Source organism: Carlito syrichta, unplaced genomic scaffold (assembly GCF_000164805.1).
Source record: "Carlito syrichta isolate Samal-C Ts95f unplaced genomic scaffold, Tarsius_syrichta-2.0.1 Scaffold316376, whole genome shotgun sequence".
Taxonomy (NCBI): domain Eukaryota; kingdom Metazoa; phylum Chordata; class Mammalia; order Primates; family Tarsiidae; genus Carlito; species Carlito syrichta.
Window position 1 is genome coordinate 201250 of NW_007260472.1, and position 21036 is coordinate 222285.

General features: G+C 42.3%; 1 protein-coding gene across 4 annotated transcripts in view; it reads right to left on the reverse strand.

Moving 5' to 3' along the window:
• Positions 1-4344: 4344 nt before the first annotated feature.
• Positions 4345-21036, reverse strand: part of ETS1 (ETS proto-oncogene 1, transcription factor) — a 128828-nt gene continuing 112136 nt past the window's right edge. For 2 of the 4 annotated variants that reach the window (XM_008074216.1, XM_008074218.2), the window contains 2 exons: positions 9079-9197; positions 4345-8163 (listed from right to left, as the gene is read on the reverse strand). In XM_008074216.1, coding sequence (XP_008072407.1) covers positions 7948-8163; positions 9079-9197 — 335 coding nt within the window. In that variant the 3' untranslated portion in view covers positions 4345-7947. The remainder of the gene's footprint in view (positions 8164-9078; positions 9198-21036) is intronic. The other 2 variants (XM_021707077.1, XM_008074217.2) reach the window with 1 other exon arrangement.

A 21036-nucleotide genomic window follows, 5' to 3' on the forward strand; every position in this document is an offset into this window, starting at 1 on the left:
GAGGGAGAGGGAGAGGGAGAGGGAGAGGGAGAGGGAGAGGGAGAGGGCTGAAAGCACTTGGGGATAATGAGGTCTACATTCTGGAACCAGTTCTGTCACTAATGGGGCAGTACTAGGCAAGTCCTTTGGTGTCTCTAAACCTTGAGTTCATGAATGCCTAATTGAAGAGGTTGAACCAGATAATCTTTAAGATCTCTTTAGACTCTAAAATGTAGAATTTTAGGATCCTGATATTTGCTCTGTCATTCATCATCTTCTAGGCCATTATTAGATTTAACAAGGAGACCATGTAAAATATCATAGGAGTAAAAGGGACTGCTATGAGTAATTACACCAGGACAAGGGGTGAGTCTGTGCCAGGATAAAAGGTCAACCTTGCTTCAATGCAGTCTTTGTTGGCTGGGCTTCAGGTTTGGGGTTGTTATTTGTGGTACCAGAGAGAAAGCTATTTGGAATTTGTGGTCAGGGCTCTGATACAAGATTTCAAGGATGCCACACACGTGGGTTCCTAGAGCAGCTAACACCTGCCACCATCATTTAGGTGGCATACCTGGTCCCTTCTGCTTCCAAACAAGAAGTCTGTGCGCCCAGAGTTAATATAACCCCCTAGCTGTGCCCTGCTAAGTCCATTTAACCCCCAGTGTTCCATGATTAGTCAATGAATAAAATATTTTAATCCCCTTGAGTAAAAGTGCACAGTTCTGTGCTATCATCTGAAAACTTGGCCATAGAGATAACAGATACCTGAATGAAACACCATTATCCACAAACATTGGTCATATGGGTCATCGTCTTCATCATGACTCTTACTTTTTCTCTAATATGTATAAACTTCCCAAGTTAAAACAGCATTGCCTGCACTATATTTGTAAACATTCTTATTTCCGTGGAAATCAGAGCAAATGGAACAAAACGGGTCTACCTGAGAAGCAGACTGGCAGAGAGGGCTTGCCAATTCATTCACTCTCAGAGTTTGAACTTGCCTTCCCTTGAGATCTATAAGAATGGCTACCATTTTCTTATGAATTACAATTTAGAAGTCATTTGGAAGCTCTCAGCTCCATCTCCCCTTCTAAAGTTGGGAATATTCTTGCCTCAAAAGGCAATCCTAGACCAAAGCTAATAGTTATCATCAGCTTTCCAAGCTTGTAAAGACAGTTTCCACTTCTTTGAGTAACCCTGGACACTTAATATTTCCAGACATCTCTGGAGGACAGTCCTTGAAAATGTATAAAAAGAATCATAGCTGAAATTGCAGGTTTGCTATAAAAAAAAGGTTAAAAATAGCCAGCTGCTGTCCAGGAGCCATTGGCTCAGGTTGACAATGTGGAGTGGACAGGGTGAAGGTAGTGGCTATCTCTTGACCTCAGTAATTCCCACAAGTGGCTGCTGAAAACTTCCTTGTGCCTCTACATTGTATCAAACAGAGTGACCAGAGCTGACCTGACATCAAAGCTTTGTAAAAATACTGTGGCCCAGAGAGCATGAGAGCCTGAATTGTGGGGATGAGAGATTAGAGATAGGACTATACACTTCAACAGGCTTTGGGAATTGTGTAGTTTGTCATGAGTCTGGCCATTGTTGATTTCCTGGTGTTGCTATTGCCAGGTGACCATCACTATCATTAACTTTGGGTGTCAGCACATTGAGATACACCAGACAGTCTAATGCAATGACTTTCCCAGGACAGATGTATTTGCCAGGAAAATGGAAAAAGGGAAAGGGACTGGGACATTGAGTAAAATAGGAAATGGCAATGACCAGAGGTCAGAGCCACCGTTCTCCCTAATTTGGGTTACAAAATTCTCCATAATTTTCTTTGCTTTTTTTTGCTCAACTTCAAGCATTTTAACATTTTCACCAACTGATCAACACCTGCTTTTATCAGTCTCCTTAAATCTCTGTCTCATTGCAAAAGGTGCCAGAAGAGTGCTTCCTCTTCTGTTATTTATTGTTCTTAAGTGAGAATTCTCATGGGGTGGAGAGATCTCAGAGTAGTGAACAACCAGCAACATGCTGAGCCAATATAGCCATAAATACAAGGGTCAGGTCTCTAAACCCAGCCACCAGGTAGGTCGAGGATGCCTGTATGTGAGCCAGAGAAGGGACTCTGTTCAATGGAATCTGAGTCATAAGGCACCTTCCAGAGCAGCCCCTGGGGAAAAGCAGAGGTTGAAAAGGGCTGTGGATGTGAAAAAGCTTCCTTTCTGAAATAAAACGTTGTCCTTGTCCCCTATATGGTGTATGAAGTGTACCTCTTAGAAACCAGGGCTGTGGCTCCTGCAGATGGTGAGCCATCAGCCAGCATCAAAGGAGACCTTTCAGAGTACTATGGTGGCAACATGGCGTCATGGAAAGAACAAGGACTTAGAAGTCAGATGGTTCCCCGATGAACCTGATGACCTCTTGTACTCTCTTCCACTGTAGGCTCCAGAATGAAATGAGCTTCATGCCAAGTAAACATGGGATGTGGATAGATATCTATACACAGGGTCACAAACTCAAATTCTACAGGGACTAGAAAGAAATGTCAATGTGTGGGCCTGACCTACTAGAGACAAAATAGGAGATTAATATTCATCTAGAGGAGGCAGCTTACACTCAGTGCCCTCAGTGGCTGCTATGAAGGAATGCCAGAACCCAGAGACATCCTATTACCCCACTACAGTACATCATTCACCTGGGCTGCACAGGCAGGTTCCAACAGTGTGAAGGCCAAACTGCACATATCCATGGCATGGAATCAGTCCATGTGTGCCCTCTAGTTTACATCATCTGTCTCATTGGACCCAAAACACAAATCACAATCCTCTTGTCTTTTAGGCTAAAGTACTATGGTTTATTATACTAGGCAGCTCTGTTGCTCTATTTTATTTTTTCTTTTTGGCTTGGATGCTATTGCTTGTTCCAAAACCATAGCAACAGACTCAGACTAGTCTTGGCCAATTTCCTTATCCCACCAACTCCTGAAAGCCTTATAGACCATGACCATCACTTCGTTTTGTATGATTCCTCTTTTGCCTGTGTCTCCTTTACTCCTCACCCTACCCATCCTCCCAAATCCTGCAATTGTTTTTGAAGGTGTTGTCTCTCCCCTCCCAGGTACCCCACCACCACAGTTTCAATATAGTCATCTCAGCAGAATCGTTAAATCACCAAAGCCCAGCTGCCTGAGGGTTCTCTATCTAAACTCCAGCTCCTTGTGTGAGAAACAGAGGCCTAAGCTAATTTCATTCAAGTATATCTTGTATCTTTTACCCTGGTCAGCATTAAATCAGGTCCTTTTAGGGATAACAGCAACTTGGCACTGAAGGAAAGTTCTCTGGCTGAATCCTTGACTGAGGCAGAAACTCATTCTCTGTATGCTGTTTATTCAGGGGAAGAATTCACATGTGGCCTCAGGTTGGCTCAGGAGTTGCGGCTTCACCCAGGTTTGCAGCTGAAAACTAAAATTTATAAGCACCTCAAGCCATTTTTCCTAAGTCTCCCAGTGAGTGGTGGTGGCTTGACTAGGATTGAGGGCCTAGAACCTTCCTCGTGGTCAGTCCGGCTCCCTGACCACTAGACCACACAGTCCGGGCTTAACGTGTACTCAGCAAACCTCAAACTCCAGGCCCAAAGAAACAGATTTTCCAAAAACAGAGCTCTCTTTGTGAACAATTCAGCAAAAATTTTCTTTCCAGCTGTGAGGTGGGATTCATGTTGCAAATGTTGGTGTTAATTAAAAACATCCACCTTCTTCAGTTTCAACAATAAGGGAAAAGCACCATGCAGGATGTGTTCCTAAGCACTTCCCTCCAAAGCACTTATAAAAGGGATTTTATTTATGACATGAATTGCGGGGGTTCTGACAGATATTATCATTCCCAATTTTCAGCCCCAATGAATAAGTTGGGGTCAAGGAGATGGATGAGATAAGCCCAAACTGCCACAGAGGAAAAATTAGTGTCAGCGATAGAAATACACAGTTCCTTTCCCAAATCATCCACTAAAGATGTCCAAGTTTCTGTACCTAGCTGAAATAAAATGTTTATCTGTCAAATCACTAAAAATTTTCCTCACATAGCTCCTAGCCCTTCAGACATAAACAAATAAGGTATGACAAGGCTAAGGACATTCCACAAAGGATGACACAGTATATTCAGTAATTGAGATGTTAGATTACTTTCCTATATTTCTATTACGGTTCTCACTACATTGAGAAATCTTTATCTAAAGTGGTCCAGAGCTAGTGAGAACAGAAAGATTGAATCGCACCCCTTCTTGTGCTTGTCTCTGCTTAGTTAATTTGTCCTGCTTTGATACACAATCCAGACAAGAAAGAATCAAGCCAAAGCCACATCATTATGAATGAATTTCTTTGTTTTTAATTTCACACAGTTTAAAATACAATATGAAATCAGGCTACAGTATATAAAAAACTCTCCAGCAAAATGATGTGCCAGCATCAGCTACTAAAATAAACAAACAAAAAACTCCCCTGTAAGAATTTTTTTGCATTTTTTTAAAAAAACACATAGACACTTACATCGCTACATCTCTAAGCTACCTCAGTTCTGATTTTTAAAAAGCACCTGCTTTTCCTTTTTTCATCTTGCTTTTAAATTTTCAGCTTTAAAAAATATAAATTATATGAAAATACAAGTTGGAAAATAGTCAAACACAATATAACATCTTTTTCACCCCTATACTTCTCAGCTTAAAAAAAAGTATTCTTAAAAAAAAGTTCAATAACTGAGGCAGTATTCCTGATAGAGATAATTTCATTTTAATATATATATTTTATATATGTATATGTATACATATATTTGTGGTTCCTTGAAACTTCTTTGGAATGTAAGTAAGAGTTCAACAAATTTATATAGACCCCAACAGAGAAAGCGGCATGCACAGCATGACTAGAAGACAGAAGGTGTATTTTTCACCATGAAGGTTAGGCAGGTTAATGCTCTAAAACCCAGAGTGTTCATCTCCAAAGTAAGGAAAAGCACATCTGATCTTTGAATGCTACCTCCAATCCCCACGGCCACAAAATCAGGGCTCGAAGTAGGGAAGCCCCTCCCCTGAATGGAGAAGGGAGCAAAAGTGACTCTAAACCCTAAAGCCAAAACCGATACCGGTTAAAGCGTCTCCAGGAAAACAAGGGTTTCACCCAGATAGACCAGATTTGCCCATCCTTCCTCTGAAGTTAACATGTGTTTTTCAAAAGCATAAATGCAACAATTTTGCTACATTTCCAGTGTATAAACCACCCACCACTCTTCCTGGGATGGTCTCTGGCCTTTGGACAAAAGGAGAAAAAAACATCTGGCCAGATTGACAAAGTTGTCTTAACTAACACACTATCTACAAATCCTGAAAATGGTGGATCTAGAGAGAAAGGGAATCTTAGCAAACAAGCGGGCTGAGGAGCACTAGGAGGCACTTTCTTATACTTTATTTGCTGTAGGAATTGCAGGAGTTAGACTCACAGAAGGGGAGTTTTAGCATAAATTTAATAGGAAAGGTTGATGATTTGAGAAAGTGATTTTATGCCTGGTTGCAAACAGCAAGCAATGACCGATATCCGGCCCTGGTTCTACTCTCACCCATTACTGAAATGTGGAAAGACTTAACTAGAAAACTCAGGTATTATTTCAGCTGCAGTTTTGCATGTCTGCAAATACACACACACATACACACACACACACACACACACACACACACACACACACACACACACACACAAACACTCTCTCTCACACACACCCTTTGCCAGTGCCCAACAAAGATCACACAATCAAAGAGAAAACAACGTAGTCCAAACAGTTCCACCTAACACTCCCTGAGCAGCTCCTAAAATATTTTGAGAGCTTCATTAAGGCACCTGCATCCAAAAGATCAAAATACACAAATGGGATAACCCCGCCTTTGTTTTCCATATGGATGCTCCAATTTATTAGTATGAGAACACATGAATCACAGAGCTATGTTCCTGATAATTCAGGGTCTACAAGAAGATCTGGGAGTAAACAATCAACTTTCTTGAAGATATGCTAGAAGGTAGTTAGCACTTCCAATTTCTCAGCTAAATCCCAAAAAGAGACAGCCCTGAGAAGTTTGTCTTAAATGTTTCCTCCCCTCTCACGGAAGTCCACTAAGCCATCCCCCCCTCATCCTCTTAACTGGGCATCTGCAGAGTGGGAGAGCTTCTAATTGTATTAGGCACTTTTCCTCACAAATTTGATGTTGGTTTTCCCCCCTTTAACTCCATTTTCAGATCTCCCTTCACAACCAGCAGAAAGATGACTTTCTTCAGTTGACTGTGTTGAGGGAACTAAAAATATATTAAAATCTCATGGACCACCTTATTTTCTTCACTCAGGCTCCTTCCCTTGTTTCCTTTGCCTTCAAGCCATTCCTCTCTTCAGCAATGAACCTTCACTTATCCTGTGCCAAGACATCAGATTCAAGCACGAGGCCCTAACATTGTCTGTGCCATTCACTTTACACGGTCTCACCTGACATCCTGCCCAACTAGTTTAAAGTCTTCAAAGGAAAGTCTTGTACTTCTCCGGTCAAAGACAGTCAACTCACATTTATTAAAACGCTCTCTTAATTTCCATCACTTCTAAACCCCAGCAAGTCTAAACTCTACAACTCACGTCGTATCTGAAGTTACTCTTTTATTCACTGATCAGAAAGCTGTACAGTTTCTCCCTACTGAATAACAGAGTGAAGGGGAAGCAAAAAATGAGTTGGGGTGCTGGGAAAACAAGACATGAAAGAGAAATTATAGAATGTTAATTTGGAACAACATGCTTTCAGGACTTATTTCTTAAGACCCGAGAGGTAATGCCCATGCATACAGCTTTTATTCCAAGTCATCCATGCTATAGGTACAGGACTAAGAAAGAACCAATCAATCTTTCTCCTTTGATTTCCTTTTCTTGACTTCAACAGTGCTCCCACATTTACTGTGGTCCAAAACCAGGGATGCAAAATACATTCAGTTCAAAGACTTAATGCTTCTTAACTCAACATTAAGTCCAAACCCCGAGAATCCATTAATAACAAATAAGTAAAGGGGTGTGATAATACCTTTTTAAAAATTGTAGATGAAGTTCACACACAAAGTTCCCTTGTACTCAAATCAGCATTATTTTTTCCTTCATATATAAGTCACACGAATTTGGGATCCCTGATCTCAGTGATAGCGCTTTGCTTTTCCAATGGGGTCTATATAAACAGTTTTCTTTCAATGTGACAGAATCCTCAGCCGGCAAATAAAAAACAAAGTTGCATGATATTGCAATACTGAGACCACCTTAGAGCTTAAGACGATTTTTAAGAAAAAAAAAATACTGGCACAAAATTTAATAAAATAAATTTTAACACAAAAACCATTTTGGCCCCTCCCCATTGAAGTTCATCTTTGTTTCAAAAGTAGAATAAAAGGTAAATCGTTCTTTCGTCCTCAGTTTTTAGTGCATCCCCCCCAAAATGTTTCATCCCACCCCCCCCTTTTGTTTTGCCCTCCCAGATCTAAAAACAAAAGCAAATTAATTGCCTTTCATCAGTCTCATGACTTTTGATGTGACAATGTCTCTTGCTAATGGGTTCAAAACTCAAGACAGTTTTTCATGGATGATTTTTTTTTTTAAATGATTGGACACATTAGTCTCTTCCTCTCTTGAGCCAGATCTCTTAGGCTTCTATGAAGACCCCTTCTCTCTCTCCTGAAAATTTGCTGAAGAATTTCTTGTCCCACCCACCCCACAAGTCCTGGCTTTTCTTTCCAACAGCGCACAATTGATTACAGCTGCAGCTCATTTAGCTCCCACCCCTGAATGTAAAAAATGAGTTCTGGAAAATAAAAAATAGAGTAACAGTTAAAAATTAAGAGTCCAACCAACACGGTTGTCCTTGAAAGGTCTCAGCAGGGTCCCCCAGCCCCTTCCGTGTCCATCACTCATCAGCATCCGGCTTGACATCCAGCATGGCATGGAGCTCCTCAGGGGTGTATCCCAGTAGGCTCTGCAGGTCACACACAAAGCGGTACACATAGCGTTTACCCGCCGTCTTGTGGATGATGTTTTTGTCATAATAATAGCGTAGGCCACGGCTCAGTTTCTCGTAATTCATCTTAGGTTTGTTTTTCCTCTTTCCCCATCTCCTGGCCACCTGAAATTTTTTAAAAAATAAGTAGGTAAAAATCTATAAGATAACCCAAATATGCATGCTTATATGTCTATATTATACCTATTCACTATGCTCATGTAAGACAATTAGAGATTCACATAGGCACAGAAGACATTTTTCTGACCTATCTCTTCTGAATTTTATTTTTCAAGGGTTGGGCAGAAATGAGTCAAGTTGATTCTTTAAGTCGATAAAAGCACAGTGACCCTGAACTTCTATAAAATGGGGTTAAATATTTGATTTTGAAAAACAAACAAAAAAAGCCACACCACAGACTCTTCTTTCCCTATATTACTTGTAGTATTTTCTTGCTTTGAAAGCATGAAACCTAATGGGAGGGTGTGGAGGGAGAGGCTGAGTTGCAATCATACCTGCCTTTCATCAACAGGAAGTGTTTTTTCTGTAGCAGAGCATAAATATTTTCTCATGTCTGCCAGAACAGAGATGTTGTTTCTCTTGTTCGTTGTCTTTTATCCCCAGAATTGAACATGGCACAGAACAACCACTCAATAAGCATATGTATCATGAAAGAATACACATGCTAATTAATGAACAATTGTACCAATCTTCCAAGGCACCTTTCATACTCACAGGCAGGAAGAACGCTAAGTCATAGCAGGCAACTCTATGGATGAAGAGCTGACCAGGTGCCAGGCACTTTAGTGCCTCTTATCAGACAATTATAGAAAACAAATGGGTAATGTAGAATTTTCTCTATCTTCCAAAATGAAACTAAAGCTCAAACAGGCTGCATAACTTGCTCTAGGTCACACAATTAGCAAGTGGCAGAACTGGGATTTCAATCCCAGAAAATGTCATCCAGGCCCACACAACTCCTTCCCAGGGTTTTCTCTCGTCTTTCCTCAACACAGTGCTCTCAAGCCACTCCTTTCTTACCTCATCTGGGTCAGAAAGCTTGAATTCCCAGCCATCTCCTGTCCAGCTGATAAAAGACTGACAGGACTTATCAGTGAGTAATTCCAGAAGAAACTGCCACAGCTGGATTGGTCCACTGCCTAGAAACACAAGCCATTGTGAATCATTACACCAGATACCCAGCACTTTCGGCAACTAATCCCCATACACAGCATTCCCTCGTTCCTCCTCTCAGTCCATCCAGTCAAGGGAAAATGAAGAAAACACATAGTGCAAATGTCGGAGGAAGTGTCATAAGCTCGAATTGACAAAAAAGACAAAAACTCCCTCCCTACCAAGAGAAGAAAAGCATATAAGAAAATACTATATCAATTGCCTTACTTTAATCGATTTAAGGGCTGTCCATATTTTATTACTAAGCAAACTCTAGAAAGAGAATACCTGGTCTATCCTCTGGATATTCTAAGGCAACATAATCTTTTGTGCCTTCAAAATCTAAGTCATTATTTTTGCTATACGAAGTAAGAAAAGTATTAACTGAAGAATGAATGTCTTTGCCAGTTCCAAGCAGAGTCAAAGCTCATAAGCCCTCCTTTAAAGTAGGGAGCCATGGGCCTCTGATTTGTGAGTAAGAAAGATCACTACCCTTCTATAGCATAACTTAAGTATTTTCTCATGTCTACTAGAGCAGAGATGGACTGCTTATAATATTCCTCTCCACCGCCACCCTGCTTCCCGGGCCAATTAAAAAATAAGCACTCAAACTAAGAAAAAAAAAGCATCATCACTATCTGAGGAATTAACTTGCCACCCAGGAAATCCTCCGAGGTCAGACCAGAACTGTTTTAGAAATTCTTAATGGGTTCAGTATATTCTAACACACACACACACACACACACACACACACACAACACACACACAAACACACACACACACACACACACACACACACACACACACACCTCATGTCTTAGTCATTAACACTGCCAAGATCTTAGATCTAAAAGGCCTGGTATATTCTAGCAGCCCATTTATCCTACCACACAGATTTTTTTTTTGGATGGCTTTCTATTCTGAAATGACGATGCTGCCGGTGATTCCTATCCAATCTTTGGGTGTAGCTGGAGAAACAAATGTAGGTTCAGCAGCCAAGCTGCTTGTTGCACATCTATATTGTGCCTTGTACACATGTGTGTGTAGATGGATGAAGTCCGGGATGCCCTAGCTCATACAGGAAAATTTAAGACTCTAAGATTTTCTAAGACAATAATCCTTAACCCCACTTTCAAATTTGCCTGACCCAAAGGAAAATGAGAGTCAACAGCAAGCAAGCTTTAGGTTCCCTCTCAGTCTAAAAAAGAAATAGCCTGTATGCTCTAAAAGGGCAATCTCTTGTTATGTCTTGTACTTCTACCAAGGCATGTTCACAGGCATCATTTTACTTGCTCCTAAAATCTATGCACCATCCATCTGCTGTAAGGAGGTACAAGTGGTCTTACTGTTTCCATTCTATTGGTGCGCAAACAAGGTGATCAGGAAAGTTCTGTGACTTTACTCCACGACATAGTTAACAAATGGTGATGCTGGGCTTAGTGCCCAGATCTTCAGACTTCAAGCACCAAAGCAGCCTCAACTGAGCCATATGAGGAAACAGTTACTAAAAAGCGTTATCATCCCACAGCCAAAGGAAGCATCCTCCAGTAACAGTTTCCTAATGGTCGTTTCCAGGGCTCCTCCTCAGCACTCCCCAAGCTAAATAAGAAAAATGAAATATGTCTACCTCCTCTCTGAGAAAGTACCTTTAACTTTTTAAAACCAACTTGCAAGACATAACTTACATGCATTTCAGAATAAAATGATTCAGCAAATGCCTACAAAATAAATTAACATTAGAAGAAACAGCCCAGAGGACTACACTGGTAAAGTCATAACTTCCTGTTCTTTAAAAAAAATAACAACAACAAAAACTACGATACAACTGATACATTTGCAGCTTTTTTAGGAGTAAAGTCAACAGCTACTGCCTGTCTGGGCTCACAAAACTAACATGACATTACATGAGGAATCACTGAAAAGCCATTCTAATGGGCACAAGGAGGTAAGAAAGCAAATCTTTCACAAGAAATGCAGCAGCAAGGGCCCAAGAGACAAACTAGGTTTCTTGAAAAACTTCACAGTGACTACAGACAATCAGCAGAACCCCTGAAGAGACATATGTAAAGGCAAACCTCTCCTGTGCCAAGACTACAGGCTTTGGACGTGGTGGGGGAGGGCAAGGGGCTTGCTTTAAGACCCCTGACAGAGAAGAAAACTAACAAGAGCTATGACTGTGTACCTATCATGCACCAAGACACTGCGAGTGATGCTTTTCCTCTGTCTCACTCATTCCTCACAATAACTCTATGGGGTAGATGCTATTGTTATGCTATTTGCTTCTACCACTTAACAGCAGAGAAAACTCACTACATGACTGTCTAACTTGTGCAAAGCCATTCAGATCAGCAGTGGAGTAGCTGTAACTGGAACCCAGGCAGTCTGGCCCCCAAATGCCTCATTTCAATGCTACATTGCCGCTGGACACGACCAAGACAAAGGCCGGACATCCAAACTGCCTGCCTGGTATGGTGCTCCAAGAGAGAAAAGACCCTGGCTTCAAAAACCCTTATCTTCCCCACCTCTCAGGGTAGTCACAGGACACCAGGTGATCAGTGATTCTCCCGATGGTCTGACCACTAGTGGTCACGCTGCTTTCTAGCCTCAGGGTCCACCTCTGCAGGTGATGTTTCAGCTCATCTCAGACAATTCCCCTTGTGGTAGTTGTTAAGTTGCATTACAGCATTACTTCCCCCTCCCACTATTTATCTGAGGACCTATCTTAAAATCTCTTTGAGGGAGAAGAGGGTAATTATGCCAAGCTAAGGAAAGGGATGGAAAGTTTGGGATCCTTCTACCCAGGGAAGTCCCAGTCACTGGCAGGGAACAGCAAACACACCCACAAGTCCTGGAGAGCAAGGCCCATGAGTACACCCCCGTCTCCTGCCCTCGGCAGCCATAAAGCTGAGACAGGAATGTCAATTCATGTTGTTGGCACCAACTCTTACAGGAGGAATCCTTGGACAGTATTACTACTTTGTTTTTTTCTGCCAGTACCATTTCGGAAACTGAAATGTCTAACAGTGGCAGGCTCCAGAATGCTCCAGCCCTCTCTCTGTGCATATGTGACCACCGATACAGGTATATATGGCCAGGGGACAGGGTGAGTTCTTGCCAGAGGATATTTTTTCCTTGTTATAGTTTTTCTTTGTTCAAAAGGAACATAAAAATGTTAAGCTCAGATACTGGGAGCTCAGATGCCAGGTGCACAGCTCTCAAACTCTTTTCTATTTACACCAAAGGGAAGAGGGGGGTAAACAGAAAAAAGCAGATACCTAAAGAAAGCATAGGAACTTGAATAGGAAGCAGTGTCCCTGGTTGGCTTCACTATAGGAAAGTGAACAAAGTGGTGACATCACCTCCAGTCTCCTTCCCCTGATTCCAGCAGAGAAATCCTGCATGCGAACTAGAACACACAGAGCTCACCCTTCAGAAAGCCCAAACTGTTGTACCACAGAAGAAAAAACCGTGATCCCTCCTGAAAGAGTCTTCTCGTGTACCTTCTTGCTGCTCCTAAATTGCCCTTTTGTTGTTGGGAATACTAGAAATAAGATAGACATGGAATTGTTCTCCCAGCCAGAAATGCTGGGCCAGGGCAAGAATACTGGCTTCAGAGTGGGCTCAGTCTGCAGCTAGACTAGTGGCTGATCTAACATAGGCAGGTCTTCACTTCTGGTCTGGGAGGGGAAATCAGTCACTTGGAAGCCCATGGCTTGAAGGCAGCTCTGGGGTTGGAATGCAGGCCTGGAAGGCAGATCTGCCAGCCACACCCAAGTCCAGGTTCATCGGAAGTTCTTATGTCCCAGATGCATCCAGACAATGAATGAGTCTAGCACTCCCAATTACAACTCTTACAGAAGAAGTTGCTGTACTGCCCAAATCCAGAGGGCCCCAGAGCTCCATCCCTTGCTCTGCTCTAACATCTAAAATTGTAGTAAAGCTTCTTCCTCTATTCTCCCTGCACCTTCCCCTCACCCCTGTGCCCAGCCCTGTCCACCTACCCAAATGGACTGTGGTCTCAGTGACCTTTGTCCCCTGGAGCAGAAAACGGTACTAAGAATAGCCCTAGTCGTGGGAAGGGGAGCTCACATGTTCAATGTGACTCACAATGGTGTCCCTGTCTGGGGGCCTCAGGGCAGTCAACAGTGCCCTTCACTATGCTGCCTGGGAGTGTCACACATCAGGAATCCCGTGGCATCACTGGGAAACTATGCTTCTCAAGTCAAAGCTCTGAGCCACAACAACAGAGGGGTCCCTGTTAGAAGGAGGTCTCCTTCCAGAGCCATGTGGGAGGGAGGGAGGGCACCACACACACACACTCCAAACCCCCGTCTCCCAGGGTGTGGGACCTCCACACCCCCCTGCCATCTGTTCCCTCTCAACCCTCCCTGGCGGCAACTGGGGAACTTCCTCTGACTGCTTTGTTCATCTCAGTTCTGGATAAGAGGGAAATTCTTACTACACTGACAGTCTTGATTTGAAGAACATGGTACCACCACCTCTAAAGAAGAAAGATCAGGTGGGGACTAGGAGGGATCCCAGGCCAGCAGGGCAAATCACACCAAGGATGTTTCCCTCCAAAGGGGACCCTTGAGGGACCTCAAATCTAAGGCAATAATCTCATTTTTAAAAAGTAAGACTTCAAATTTCTGCCCATTTTGGTTCTATTTCAAGCCCCTTCTATTTGTCCAGGAGCTACAAGGCCCATCATCCATCTCAATGAGGGCAGGTTATTAAAAATTCTCTGCTTGTCTGGCCCCTATCCCTGAGACTAAGAACTAAACGACATAAATAAATACATAGAAGTAGGCTAGGACAAAATTTTCATAACATGTTTTGATAATCTTTGCCATTACCAATCTGTCAGTATCTCTGTTTTCAAGTTCCAGGTTTAGGAGTTGCATGTCCATTAGCAATGCCCTCCTCACAGCTAGCAAACAGGTTTGGAGTTGGACTTCAGTTTTTCCTCCTACTTCTTCCTCATTTCCATTTCGACCACAATTTCTCACTCTGTCATCTGTGCCCCGATGAGAGGCTAACAGAGAGGAGCTGCTTCCATACAGATGGAGGTCAGCGCTGGGCAGTTACTTTCCAGGGCAGTCTCCTTACATTTCTATTGTAGTTGGTTTACACCAAGGCCAACCCCAATGGCTTGCTCTCCGTCCCTCTCTCTCATCATAGAACATATGCTCTAAGGACAGGAACTTTGTTTTTTTTACTACCACAACCCAAAGCCTAGAGCAGTGCCACACCCACATACATCAACACAAAAAATTATTTGCCACTGAATGACTCCAGTGTTAGCTTCCTGAGAACACAGGCTGTAACTTACTAAGCCTTATATCCCAGTGCTGGGGATGAGATCCTGTCTTCAGCAGGTAGTCAGTCAACGTTTACTAAATTAAGTTGCTGAAACAATCCTACTCTGAAGAAAGGCACAAGGATTTGAAAAGCCACGCAAATGGCTTCTCTCTATCAAGCTATATTTGGGGCCAAACAACATGGGTGACCCCCAGGTTATGTTTCATCAACATGCTCCCCAAAATAAAAATGACCACATCTCCTGTCCTTTGGGGTTAATTTGCTACTCTGAGAAGCTAATCTTCTTTAGCTCTACTCTAAAAGTCAAATCAAATACCTCAATGTGGGCAGGACACCACATTTATTTTAACCTATGAAACTCTCATGGTTGGTCACCCTTGCAACAGGGTTGAATCTGCCTTGATAGCACACATCTGGCAGGTGGCCCTAAAACAGAGGAACAGGCCTGACTGGCCCCTCCCTTCTAGCCAGGTGTCTCTACCCACAGCCAAACGATGATGGCAAAAACAGAACACTCGAATCCAGAAATGACCCATTTGCTCACAAACATATCTATCTGCCCTTCATGCTGCTCCAGGAGGACCCACCTCTGAGGATGGGGTGGGTGACTCCAGAGTCTAAGCATCACTCCCTTTTAATTCATCAACACCCTTTTAAATCACCATCCACAAAAACTTTCAAATCTATTTTCATTTGTAAGTCCTTACAAGATGAAGTTTCATGACAAATTTAACAGAAGATATTGTGCCAGTTTCTTGCCCCCTGGACCAAACTCAACCTAAAACTGCACAAAGTCTTCTGCCTGGGGATGAATAACTTGAGACTGTGTTGCTGGATTGATTGGCAATCACGGCACTGAGAAGACGTTCTTTTTTTTTAAAGAAAAATCTGATATATTGGCTTAGTTCTATGTCTGCTGGTGCCTTCTCCCATTTATTCTGAGTTGTGTTCTTCCTTTGTCCCCACCCAATCTCATCTCATACTCCATATCTGATACACTCTGTAACAAGCCAACAACATCTTGGTTTACTGAATCATTGTATCTCAATATATTCTATAGATATGTTCCTATACCAAGGGCTAGTAACTCAAGGCAGTGATTAGGGATACAAATTCTGAACTCATAACAACAAAGAACATTCTATCAGGTGTTTAAAATATGCACATTAAATGAAGAAAATGATGAATGGTAACTTCATAATTATTGTTGAGATAACCAGCATCTAACAATGAAAAAGAGTTAGGAAATAGTTAACCAATCAATTAGAATCAGCTTTGACTGCTAAGTTCATGTCCCTCCTATGTTACAGCAAAAAAAGGAGGAATTTAAAAAAAAAATAGGTAAACCATGTCACATGTCAGGCAGGCAGTGGAGGACTGAGAGATGACAGCATCCTATAAAATTAAAATACATACATGCCCATGGGAAAGCTCCAAATGGGAAGTCAAGGGTACAGGACTTTAATATTAATTTGTCCCTGATTCACTGTGCAATCTTATGCAACTCATTTAACCTTTCTAGGCTCCAGTTTCTCCATCCCTAAAATGGAAATAGCAAATCCCCGCTTCGCCTCATTTTATGGAGATATACCTTATTATAAAACACACGTATACATACACACACACACACACACACACACACACACACACACACACACATACACACACACACTTAAAGAGGTGATCACAGTGCAGAACCATTTGGGAGCAATAGACTATATAATAATGAGATTAAACAGAAGAATGAAACAACAGAAAATATACTCTTAAAACAGGATTTTTTTAAAGACAAGAAAAAAATGGAACTTCTTAAAAAATTTTTTTAGCCGGACTCGGTGGCTCAGCCTGTAATCCCGCGCCTTGGGAGGCTGAGGTGAGTGGATTGCCTGAGCCCACGGGTTCGAGACCTGCCTGGGCAAATTGGCGAGCCCTCATCTCTACAATTAATCAAAAATCAGCCAGGCGTGGTAGCACACACCTGTAGTTCCAGCTACTTGGAAGGCTGAGGTGGAAGGATCACCACAGCCCAGTAGGTCGAGGCTGCGGTGGCCAGGAGCAGCCATTGCACTCCAGTTTGGGCGACAGAGTGAGACTCCAACTCAAAAAAAAAAAAAAAAATTTTTTTTAAAGCACCAGATGAAATTTAATTAGTCTTCCAAGAATTAAATTGGCCTTTTTTTTTTTTGGCAACTTTGAAAACACTGGAGGTTAAGAAAAAAAGGTAAAGTACATAAATGTAAGTGTTCTTTAACATTTTAAATGAGAATTACCATTTAAGACTTTTTAAAGTTAAAATCTTTTAACTTTTTAAAGTTAAATGACTTTGAAATCTTTGCTCTAATGAAAAGTACGTACACACAGAAAGAGACAGCAGATGCAAACTGCTTTGCAAGTGAAAGTATCACAGACATTTATGGCTTGGGGAAATCTTGGCCACAGATGGACTTAGATCCTCTTTCCCCCAAGGCGCCTCTTTCCCTAGTCATTCATGGTCCTCACCAGCACCCTCTACCTAGTGCACTGACCTAGAGAGAGTTCAGCAGAGTTCCCCACAAAATGTCTGTAAGCTTGGGCCCAAAAAGACAAATCTCGCCAACAGTAAAGCAGAATGTCTTGTCCAGTCATCAATGCCCAAGAAAGGCTCAATAGCAAGCCCAGGTGGCTGGCAACTGGCCACAAGGTTGCCTCACGTAGGACAGGGACAGGCTTAAGTGGGCCTCATTTGGCCAGTCTGACTTGGGTCTGAGAACAAGACAGTTACGCATTTTTAGCATGTGAGGGAAAGACCTTTGTTTTTGCTCAGGCTCTGCACACCTGCAAGTGCTCAAGTGCACATGTGTGGGGGTGGCAGCAAGAGAAAGGGGACTGTTCCTCTCTTAAAGGGGCAGCCTCTATTCAAATGCAGTCACTTCTTTCCTCTAAAGCCACCACTAACTCTGTCTAACCATGTTCAAGCTAGCACTCAGACACAAACTTGGACAGCGAGCCAGTGAAGCTCAAGTCAGGAAGTGGGTTTCTTTATGACTTTTTCCTCCTGATGTCTTCTAGGTAACTGATTCTTTAAAGAAGTCATCAGAGATGGGTCAACTTTGGATTTGGGGATAGGAATGAGAATTTTGTTATCAATCAAAGAAATGTTTTTTCTAACCAATGTAAATGTATAGAGAAATGTCTTCCTAAGTATATAGGTAACAAGAAGAAAAAAAGATGTGTTAATCGGTCATGGTTAGGGAACAAACAGGACTTTAGAAGTCTAAAGATGGTTAACTTTTCTCAGTAGAATTCTCAACTCTATCTCTAGAATTTATTTTATCCTAGGGGTAAGTTTCCCCTGCACATCAGGAATAAGAGAAATCAATAGTTAGGTATATTAGAATTCTTGGGGAGGTAGTTGAACTAGATTCTAAGTGATCACTGGTACACTGGATTTTTAAAGTATTTATCCCCTAAATGATTTCTGAACACTCTTCAAACATAAGGCAATGTAGCCAGATTGGGTTGAATAACAAAACAAATACTAACAACAGCATGGAGGTAGCAGAATAAATACTGTTTGTTTCACCCTAATGTGATGAGCTGAAAGTGTTCTACCTACGCCTTTAAAGAAGAAAGGACAGAGAACTTAGCCTTTGCCAGGCCTCCACAAGAAACTGCACGGCCTTGACTCTGAATGTCAAACACCTCCACAGAGCTGTCCCTGTGAGCATCTCTTCAACAAAGCAAGTCCCATTCCTCCTTTCAGAGTTTAAACTTTCACATTCAATCACCCTAGGAGAACTTTCACTCTCATTATCTCTCAGGGAGATGTGAGTCACACAAAAGACAATAACGTTTGGAGAGTTACAGTCAATGATATGCACTGAGCTCAGAAGCCCATCATGGGCCACCAAGAGCATCAGGACACATGGTCTTGAGTCCTGCCTTACCACTGGGTAGATAGAAAAGCTATGCTGGGGTCTTTTTGACAAGTCACATTTTTATAAGTCAGATCTGATGCAGCTGTCACACTATCTGTGCCATTCAGATATCCTGCTGCAGGGAACAAAAGTGACTGGCTCTACCATGTCCACATCTAGGTCATGCTTCCTGGGGGCTACTCCAACCAGGGACTGAGCATGGTGGTGGCATGCAGGCCAACTCCCGTAAGATGCAGAACTTCTCCACCAAGCAACTTTGACTCAAGGATTCCCCACTGGCCTGGTCCAAGCTTTCTCAGAACTGAGCTGCAACTGGAGGTCGCTCCTACCCAAATTGCTTCCTTCCAGTCCCGCTGCATAGTCTGAAGGCATCTCCAGCCTTCTCTTGGCTGCCTCTTCCCTTTTTGTCCTATGTAGATGCTCACCACCCCATAAATTTCTTACACATCTAATCAGGGCTTGGGATCTGCTTCTTAGCAGACCCAACCTAACACTGTTCTCTGTATTTCACTACTAATTGTCTGACATTGACAAATTTTGAAAGGCAGTTTATCTGTTGTTTGCTATGTAACACTGGGTTAGATCTTTTTCTCTAAAAAGAAAAAAAAATTCAATTCTTTCACTTGTACAATGGGAAAATAGACGATTGTGTGATTTTCAGTGAAAGATTTAAAAATATATGTATATATGGAGGAGTCTAGCACACAGTAGGAAATCTAATATACAAGTTTGAGTTGAATAACTGAAGTGACCTATATATAATGTTAAATATCTGCTGTGCTCATAACACTGCAAACAATTACTAGAATTCTTTTTGTTTCCTGACCTCAAAATCTTAGAATTATACTGCAAATATAAAAAGATTGGAGAATAATATGGAATAGTAGTAACCACTTGCACTTAAAGAGCACTTATTATGTACTGCTCTGGGTGTTTTCCATAAGCTAATTCATTAATTCTTACAACAAGACTATGAGATCTATGAGTATTACCATTTTGCAGATGAGAAAACTGAAGTACAGAGATGTTATCCTGCCAAAGGCCACACAGCTGCTCACCGGCAGGGCCTGAGTCCATGCTCTTAACCCTCCAGGGTATAGCCCTTGAACACCATCCCTGGTGAGACAGCATGGGATGGCCACCCTCTCGTGCTTTTGACCTGGACTTCAATCTGAAGGCATTCCCAAGTGACAGACAGGGTGCTGATGAGCACGCCAACCTGCAGGCATCACATGAAAATCACAATAGGGAGAACAAGGAGGGGCAGAGCTTCTCTCGGATTGAGCCTCTATAAAGAACAGCTGCTGCTCACCCTCCACTGCAGGAAAGGTCATCCAGGAAAAAGGAAGATGCTAAGGGGCAAAATCAGCGACATCTGGGACACATGGCAGGGCCTTTCCCAACAGAAGTGATGAGGAGTTTCTGAGGCCTGTTGCTTAAGGCAACCAGGGTTGTGTGGCTGTCTCAGCAGCATACTGGCTGCATTTTGCTCAATGGAAACATTTTGCTTCAAAAGGCAAAAAGGTGGAGCCTCAAACTGAAGACAGAGTGGAATTCCAGAACAGTCACCACCCAATTCTATTTTCTGTAGTAAGATTTTCTTAAAGAAACAGTGACCCCAAAAATTTAAGACTCAAGAGACTCTGCTAAAACAGACAGGGGGGTTTTACCCAGAACAGATGGGTTACCTGTGTTCCCTACTATCCAAAACTCAGGCACCCACTAGACACCAGGGTCTGAGACACACTGTCTTCTGCCCAAAGACAGCTTGCAAGGTACTACTGTAGCTGAATCATGACACCACACCGAGGGGATTCAGACAGTTGTGGCCTTCAAAGGCCGAGTTGGAAATAGAGAACCTCAGCTTTCCACATTATAAAAAGGAATGCTGAAAAAAAGTTAGTAGTGAGACTGAATCCTATCACCATGTGACCTTTTTCTACTGGTGGCAGATGATTAATAAAAATTGGCACGAGCTAATTCGTTAAGAGTCAGAAAGAGTGAAACTACTCTGCAGGCAACAGAAAAGGAATCTGCCTCCCATCCAGTTCAAATCTTCCCGGGAATTTTCCTCCCCAGTGTTCCAAAGTATTTTTCCATCAATCGCATAATTGAGCAGCATGTGAACCCTTTACTCCGCTGAGACCCCCAAATCCATCCCACACACCCTTGTAGGTTCCACCAACAAATATAACCCAGGAATAGAATCAGTTCCAGCTTCTTAGCTGCTGGCTGGCAGGAAGGCTCCATTCAAGTTGAGGGGGTCTGGCTGGCTTTGTGTAAGCTGCCAATCACAGCAGCCTCTGAGCAAGAAAGGGAAGACATTCTGTTCCGGCTTTTCTCATCCCCAAGCTCTTTCCTTCCCTTTTACCCAACAGAGGCTGCAAGGATGCTCTACTTTGAGACGGTAATGGCTTCAGCAAGCCTGTGAGGCAGGTCCAGCTATGCCTGGTCCAAAAACTTCAGTGAAGTTACCTAACTTCTCTAACACTGGCTTATGCCAACAGCATTTACATGAAGAGACTTTATATTCCAGACCTTGGCTCAGGTAATCCCCCACATTAAAAAAAAAAAAAAAAAAAAAAAA